The sequence below is a fragment of the Parus major genome, chromosome 3, assembly GCF_001522545.3.
Source record: "Parus major isolate Abel chromosome 3, Parus_major1.1, whole genome shotgun sequence".
Classification (NCBI taxonomy): domain Eukaryota; kingdom Metazoa; phylum Chordata; class Aves; order Passeriformes; family Paridae; genus Parus; species Parus major.
In genome coordinates, this window is record NC_031770.1 from 41,304,296 (window position 1) to 41,313,104 (window position 8,809).

Sequence of the window (8,809 nt, forward strand, 5' to 3'; positions counted from 1 at the left end):
AAGACATGCCAGTTTAGCTGGGAACACTGGCAAGGCAACAAGTATATGTGATTTGTTTCTCCTATTATTATAAGTTCAACTTTAATAAATAAAAATGGTACTTCGTTCCTGGCAGAGCTTAATGCACTTCTGGAAGGCAAGATCTTTCAGCACTTGTTTGTTAACAATCTAACCTTGAACACCACAAATCTAATCTGGTAATAGTGACAGTATTGTATTCAGAAAAAAAAAGAAAAAGTTATTCTACATGGGATGTTTTATTATGGAAAAGAAAAATAATAGGGAAAAGTTATTCCTTTGGTTGTTAGTGCTCGTCTCCTAACTCCTAGGGTCCCTTCTCTATTATCTGGACAGTTGCATTACTTCAGGGACTTGAGGCAATCTCAGAATCAGTGTTGTTTTGAATACAATGGGGTAAAATACAGTTAATAGGTTTCTGACAGTTACAGTGGAAATACAAACCTGGTTAAATATTTACATGTATATCAAAAATTTTTAACATTTTAGTATTTGCTTCCTACAGGTTCTTATACCAAAAAGAAGAATATGTGTACAGTAAATACAGTCGATATTTTTATGGGCAAGTTTTTGTGTAGCTCAGCTCTTTGTAGCCTAACAGCTGTTAAAGATAAAAAAAATTGACAGCTTCTGATAAGAATAAAAATAGACCCATCTTGTTTTTTTTAAAAATTATGCTAAGCTCATATTATGCTAGTTCTGTTTTTCAAAACTGTAATCATATTAGTTTGTTTGTCCACACAGAAAATTGCCTATAATAGTCTCATAAAGAAGTGAGGCAATGATATTATCACTTTATTAGCCTTTTTATTGTGCTTCTCACTAATGAGTATGTTCATGATCAGTTGTTTTTTTTTTAAAATTAAAACCAAATTACATGATGAGGTCGACATAAATGATATGTTTTGTTTTTTTCTGATCTTGCTTTCCATCCGACCTTCGTACATTTTCCCAAGAATAAAATGGAAGGTATTTCTCATTAGAGGGTGTTCTTCACAGGCTGGACCCAGTTTGTGTGGTAAAACAAAATTTTAAAAAAATCTGTGGGTTTTAGTTAAGTCTCTGTAAAAACTAAACTAAAAACTAAAGAGTTTTGTTAATTCAAAAAATGTATTATGTAAGTTCTCAGCAGCGTTCAGGGAGTCAGACTACCTCTAATTTAAGAAACCTCTCTAGTTACTGCAGTCTTGCTACCTATTAGATTTTTTAGCTTATCCTTTCATCTTCTTCTCTCCTTCCTGCTCCTAAAAAAGGAAATGTCATCCTGTAAAATCAGTTCAATTTTATGGAAATCACAAATTATGCTATTGTTCTAAAATCTCTCTTTTCCTAATTCTCTTCATTGTGTAGTAAATCCCACATGCCCAGTACCAATCAGGAAAAAAAGAAGTACATTCTAAGATCAGCTACTTTTTCAAAGCTCGCAGACATCAGAGAAAGTTAAGGATGTATCACACCTCTAATATTGCATCCTTAAATAGCTTCAGCTTATCCTTTTGATACTAGAATTTTTCATCAGATCACAAGGTCAACACTTGAATTTAATTCCCTCATTTCTTTTTAGACTTAGTTATGTTTTATTAGTCAGGAGTTGGGGCAGATGTTGGGTTAAGTTTTGTTTCTAATATATGAGATTAAGAGACTGATTTTATCTGGTGTATTTTCCATGAGTTTATCAGTCCTTTTCTGGACACTTTAACCATCTCTGCCTGAGGTACTGCTGATGAAGTCTAGTTAAGTATATCTACAGGTGCAGGGTCATAGAACAGGACAGCAAGGGAGTTACAGATGTGAGCAGAGAAGGGAAAAAATAGTTCACTGAGAAAGAGGAAATAATTTATTCTGCACCCCTACTCATCCCTCCAAGTATCCACATTTATTACTAAGTGTTCAAACTTCGTTTCCTGTAAAAGTGTGAACCAAATCTACCACCTTTATGCATGCACAAGTGTGGCTCAGTCAAGTCTTATTGTTGTTATGTGTTTAATTTGTGCTGCACCTGAAGAAAGAGGAGCAGAAGTCATTGATTTTTAACTGTGTTTTCTGCAGGAGTCTTTGTACACACCCTTCCAGAATCTGAAATCTCTCATTTGCAAGGTTTGCAAGACAAAGAACAGAACAATACAGAGCAGACCAAGAGGGAATGGATTTAACACAGGTTGGCATTGTGTGAATTTTCTCAATAAAATTAATATATTGATGAGCTAAATTATCCTTCAACAGCTGCAGCAATTACATAGGCAGTCCATCAAGCTAAATAAATTCTCTTTCTCCGAGAAGCAATGAACTGATCTAAGAAAATACTTCCCTTTTTAGCAATTTATGTGAATGTGATCACCCAAGTTTACATAGAATATGTATCTTCTATCTAGGCACATAGTCAGTGAGATATATGCAATAGGTATCATTCTCTGAGGGAAACATCACTATTTATTCGGTGACTAAATATATTTTTATAGGAGAAATTTAATGACAGCTTTTTCTTTCATTCCCATGGGGAACTATTTAACATTGGTAGTTGAAGGTCTGAGAGAGGCATTGAAGCTGAAGTACTTCTTATTGGATTTGCTGACATATTTCAATATAGAAGAGAGCTTTTGGGCAATTTGAAGAACTGTGTTTTTTGTTTAAGATCTTGCTCTTTTCCCCCAGCTTTATGGATCAGTTTGCTAAAGAACTCAGTTTGCAAATTTGTTTTCCCTACCTGATCTGCCTAACTTTTGGGGAAAAAAAACATCTAAAAGGTTTTTAACATCAGTCACAGATCAGCCTGAATGTTGAGGCTTTGAGACTTTGAAATAATTTACACTGAATCTCAGTGTTTATGCTCATATTATATCTACTACTTTGTTAATACCTAATCAGTTATAAGGTCTGTGAGGATAAAAATTGCCCCTTCAGAATTTCTTGAGCAGATGACAAGACAGAATGGTTTTCCGCTAGTCCAGTACTTTGCATTATGTGGCAGCAATACTTCTGATTTGGCTCTACAACAAGCTCATGCTGGACACTCAAAATTGAGGATCTCTGTTGGTGATTTATAATACCAGACCTTGGTAGCATCTGCTTTTCCTTGAGAGCTATATTTAACCATTTTAATCATGATTTGTGATTCCAATTTGGAGAGAGATTTCTGTTTGTTTTAATGACTGCAGTCTCCAAATCTGTGTCATAAAATTTTGATCTGGTTTCTAAATACGCTTGTTAACAGCTTGTAATCATGATGTGCATAGATGGAAATGAGGACAAGAACCATTCTTGTTAGGCTGACTTTAGTTTGGAAAGGCCGTAATTGTGCATGAGTATTTTGGCACAAAACTAAGAAATACTCTTTCTTGAAAAAGAATACACTGTCTCTCTTTTTCTTCATTTAATCTTACATACTGTCAGAATTGCTTAGTAAATACTGTTTTCCAGGAAGAGAACAAAGAGATTTTAATCCCAGGCTCCAACAGCCACACAGAAGTCATTTTGTTTCTCCATATCATAACCAGATGAGGGGGTTCACACAAAGACATCTGCAATCCCAAGGTAAAAAATGGGTACACGTTTGTGGGTTTGGAATTGCTCCTATCATCAGTATAACAGCTCTGTGTCTACCTGCAGTTCATGTTTATGTGTGCAGTTACCCTACAGCAGTCAGCAACAAAATTTGCATCGGTTACACAGTTGTATATTGCCATTTGCAAAAAACTAACTCTGCAGGGTGAGGTGGAGTGTAGCACTGTAATCTGCAGTCATCTTTGACTCAAAGTGTTCTGGGAAATAAGCTTTAATGTGGTATTTGTAATTTTCATGCTTGGTCTCAGCTGAGCTGTGTTTAAAATTGTAATAGTTCTAAAACAAATTGGCACAGCTGCACAGAAATGTGTCTGAAGTCTTTAGCTGCAGATCTTCGTTCATACTTCAACAAAACACTCAAGCATATGAATAAAGTTAAACACATTCTTAAGTGGTTTTCTAGATCAGGGTCTCTGCTTCCAGGTCACTGTCTAAGTGATACCAATGCAAGTTCTATCTTGCCTTGGCATTAATCTTAAGTCATTCACCAGTCTCACTTCTTGAATAGAACAGACATTTCAGTGAAAGCCGCTGTGGATAACGTTGTTGAGCTGACTTAATTCAATTCTACTTCCTCGTTACTGTGAGTTGAAGCTCATGCATGTAGATTAAAGAAAATAAGCAAAAGGAAGAGAGGTACCTAAGAAACATCAATTATTTTATTAAGTCTACAGAGCCTGAATTTCTTTCATGTTTCCAGGTGAGGTTTTCAAATAAGATCGCTGATGTGATTAGGAAATATAAATAATAAATAGATACAGTGAAGTCTTTAATGTGTTTCAGCTGCCACTATTGAATGCTTCAGAGTAAGATAATATCATTTGATTTACAAGTAAAATTCTTTGACCCTCTATGTAAAATATAAAACTAAATTATAGAGTATGTATGCTGACATAGTGACCCAAACTGGTCACTGTTACCAGTTCTTGACCATCTGAAGAAATGACCTGATATTCAGGGGTCACATAATCTCTGACAGGCTCCAGAGGCCTTATGGCTAGGTGTATTCCAAAAACTATGTTCCACAGTAACTGTGCTGCTGTGTTATAAATGTCTTCCAGTAGCATTATTTAAACATCTTGGCTTCTTCTACACTAGCCCTAAGGATACTTTTTTCTCCCCCTCAGGACACTCTTAAAACGTGATCCCATAACTGCAGTTATATCACCTGTGTTATAAGTAAAACAGGTTTACTGGAAAAATAAATCTGTCCTTATAAAAGGGCCCTGCAATGTTTTAGAGCTCCTTTTAAAGTGATCTGCCAACATGACTCATTTTGACAAAATCCTATTCCTAAGTTTGCTAATATTAGCACAGATATTTGGGTTACTTCTCTATGTACCTGTTGTCACTGCTGTATGTGTGTCTCACCAAAGAGAGAGAAAAAAAGGAACAAAAAAGTAGTCTTTTTCTGTTTGTGGTAGCTTATGTAATAAAACTCCTTAGTAATATTACTGATATCTGTCTATCCCATCCTCTGTGTACCTTTTCATGGTACACTGTTATGGCTCCTGCTGTTGCTTATAATATATAAATAATTGGATTAAATGCAGTGAAAAATAATGGAACAGTAACCATGGGACCCATATCTTCTGTGTCAGGAGTGTACATAATGATTAGGCAGCCTTTGCTCTCTCTTATCAGTTAATGTTTAAGAATTCTGTGACAATGTCTCAGCTTCACCAGTGGAGGAAAGAGTGCCTCCACCAAGAAAGCATCAGCCCAAGAAGCAGTGGTATTTCTTTGAGAGGATGGCTTGAATCTCCTCAGGCAGAACAAGAACTGGACTCAGACATCCTTCATTATATGGTCAATAATAATAACTAGCCAGATGCTGTAATAAGAAGCTCATCCTCTAGCTGTATTTTGAGAACAGGGAATTCAGCTGTGTTCAATTCAATTTTTTTGTGTTTTGGGAGGGTTGGGGGGCTTTTTGTTTGGTTTTATTCATTAACTTCCCTCCATAAATTCCTTGGCTGTGTGTTACAAATGGATAAAAGCATATCCATGTTACTCGGAGCAGGACATCTAAGCCTCAGGAAGATAGATTTTCCCTTAATATTTCTTATTTGATAATTTATGGATTTTAGGTTTGTGGCTGCAACACCATACCATAGCCCATATACCCTATTGATAGACAAACTTCATTAATTAGAAGTTAAGACCACTAATACATTGTTTTACATCACAATGTAAACACATTCTATAAGAACCTAAAAATAAACTGACCATGAAGAACTATGGAAAACACTGTTAATTATCTGTTTCTTCACAGAATGTAATTGCATCAAAAGGGTACATTCACTTCAGTCTTAGTGCACTGTAAAACACATAACTGCTGATAATACAAGCAGCCTCTCATTTGTAAGATACTTAGGTCTTCCACACTGGTGTTGCTTTCAAGCATATTTCTGATTAATAGGATTTTGGTAGAAATGTAATGCTGATGGGGACCTGGTAGAACTTCAGTGCTGAGAAAAGATTTCATTTACATTGTAAGTGCTCCTTTGCTAATACTAACTAAAGCAGTGTTGTGCACAGACACACTTAAACCAGAATGAAAATATTTGTAAATATAGTTTATGTCTTGTTCTAAACAGTATATTATCTTACCTGCATTCATACAGTTAGATCTACCAGCCACAGATGAGATTCACTATCCCAACCTATTAATGTGACTGGGTTTGAAAGTTACAGTCACCCAAAGAGTTTTAAGAAGAGCCACCATGTACTTTATCCTCCAAGATCTCAGAATACTAGCCATAGTTACACAGCAGCTGGAGAGGGACACATATTTTTTTTTAAGATATGTATAAATGTAACTTTTCTTGCTGGCTATCTTAATAAGCCCTTGTTTTCCTGCTTTAATATTCCTTGAATGTATTTAATTTCTCTCTTACTCTCTCCAGGTAGAGAATCAGGACATCCACACCGGAGGAGACATCCCCTTCCTCCTCAGTAAATAATTCATTTCTACAAGTGGCAAACTGAGATGGTGGAAGAGTTGCCACTGGGATAATTTTTGTTTATGAGAGCCTGTTTTTAAGAATTTTTTAGAGTAACTGAAGGGTGTGACTGTGGAGGAAATCACACAAGGCTGTTCAGCTTGTCAATCACTTATCATGTTAGGTCTAAGCTTCTTACGAGACCAGAATCACAAAAACTTGAATTACAGGTACCTGAGGGACAGTAGCATCCCAGTATGGATATGTTGTTTTGTCAATTTGGCAAAGGAAAGTCTGAACTGTTTTTTATAACATTGTGAGATATTCCTGAGTGTAAATTTAAGACTTAAACTATAATTTTTGCATATTTTTGTAATAGTCGTTTATATTACGATACTTTCCTGACCATGAATAATGTGTCATGTCTATGCTGTATTGTGGTTTATGTCTTGATTGTGGATTATATCTGTGTCTTAAGGGTTACATCATTATTGAAACCCTGAGAAGTTTGAAACCTGACATCACTGATGTAAGCATTATCTGCCAGTGAAACAATGTGACCTTCTTGTAAAATGTCACACTTTTTTTACAAAGGAATAAAATTGCTTTTACATTTGATACTTTTAGTTAAGCAAATTTATATTTTTAGTTAAGCAACTTCTTATAAGACTCTATCATGATGTACTCTATAATGAATAATACATATGAGAACTCAATATTTCTTTTCTGACCAGAAGTCTAATTAAACACCTTCAAAGTTATTTCTTAAAAATTGGTGTGTTTCACTTTGGGATTCAGTTTCAGTAATATATGTATTTGTTTATTTCTAAAATCAAGAGGGTGTCAAGAGGTTCTTCTCAGTGGTATCAAGCAATAGGATAAGAGGCAGTGGATAGAAACTGATGCACAGGAAGTTACACTTGGATATGAGGGAGAACTTCTTCACTGTGCAGGTGCACTGAGCCCTGGAAGAGATTGTCCTGAGAGGTTATGGAGTCTCCCTTGCTGGAAATGTTCAAGAACTACCTGGCCTCAATCCTTTGCCAGGTTCTCTGGGATAACCATGACTGAACATGATCAGGTGACCCTCTGTGGTCCCTTCCAGCCTGCCCCACTCTATGATTCTGTGATTATTCAGTTAATGTTGTTTCTTTGGCCTTGTGCAGGTAACTCCTTTGAGTTGACTGTGAGTGGGACTTCATTCCTGTTTAGTATCCATGTTATGTCAAAGTGAATAGCATTGTCAGACATCCATAACTCCATACTCAATTTCCCCCCATGTATTTTTCTGGTTGTAACCCAATAAACATATTTTTCATACTCTGTATATAGCAACAATCCAGCTAAATGAATAAGCAATAAGGATTTCTGGTTTTATTCAACATTTGAGCAGACAGCATTTCACATAACACGGTGTCTTGATTTGCATTTCAGGAAATGCAGTGTCATCATAGGGGTATTCCTGCTTCCTTTTTCAATCGATTTGCCATTGACTGTAATTGTACTATCATTTTTGTACTATTGTTTTTATCCCTCCCCTCCAAACCTTTTGAAATAATGTGGTCTGAATTTTATGGAAACTTCTCTGGTTTCAGGGATCTCATGATGTATAATAGCGTATTTTAAAAGAATGTGATTGTGTGCCAGAATTTGTTCTAATTCCCTCTTCAGGCTTTGATATGAGAAAAGATGTCTGTTGTCCTCAATAAACAAAGTTAAATACAGTTAGAGTGGGAGTTTTGCTGTGCTAGCTGTGGTATGAATTGTTGGTAATAATTACCCTGCCTACTGAAGAATTGATAGCGTCTCTGTGAGGTTGTTTTTCTTCCTAATGCTAGACCATAAGCAGAAGCTGCTTATTATTATTTCCAAGCCAAAAGATTTTTTTCCCACCAGGAATAGTAGAGGGTAAGCAGAAGCACGAAGTTGAAACATAGAGGTGCTGATTTCCTGTCTCACTGAACTTTGAATTGTTCATAATACTTCAAAGCTTATGGACTCTAGAGAGAAATCATATCAGAGAACTTAACCATAAAGGTTCCAGTTTAACAGGGTTTCCTTCATATGTGGACTGCAGGGTTGTTTTGAATGGTTACAGAGGAGAGGAAAAACAGACGTAGATTTGAAGTGAAGGAATGTATGTTTGTGAAGAAAATCATTCTTATTCAGCTGAACTGCTTAGTGTTCTCTAGCCTGTGCAACTGTTGTCTCCCATATCCCTAAAAACTACAAATAAAAATATACAGCAGCAAGCCTGACAGAGTTCAAGAGCATTTGGACAATGC

The 8,809-nt window shown here is 35.9% G+C and overlaps 1 protein-coding gene across 4 annotated transcripts in view; it reads left to right on the forward strand.

Moving 5' to 3' along the window:
• Window positions 1-8,248, forward strand: part of FAM120B (family with sequence similarity 120B) — a 48,561-nt gene extending 40,313 nt beyond the window's left edge. For 3 of the 4 annotated variants that reach the window (XM_015622069.2, XM_015622067.2, XM_015622068.3), the window contains 3 exons: window positions 2,068-2,176; window positions 3,436-3,549; window positions 6,489-8,248. In XM_015622069.2, the coding sequence (XP_015477555.1) occupies window positions 2,068-2,176; window positions 3,436-3,549; window positions 6,489-6,541 (276 nt within the window). In that variant the 3' untranslated portion in view covers window positions 6,542-8,248. The remainder of the gene's footprint in view (window positions 1-2,067; window positions 2,177-3,435; window positions 3,550-6,488) is intronic. The other variant, XM_033512654.1, reaches the window with a different exon arrangement.
• The last annotated feature ends 561 nt before the right edge of the window (window positions 8,249-8,809 follow it).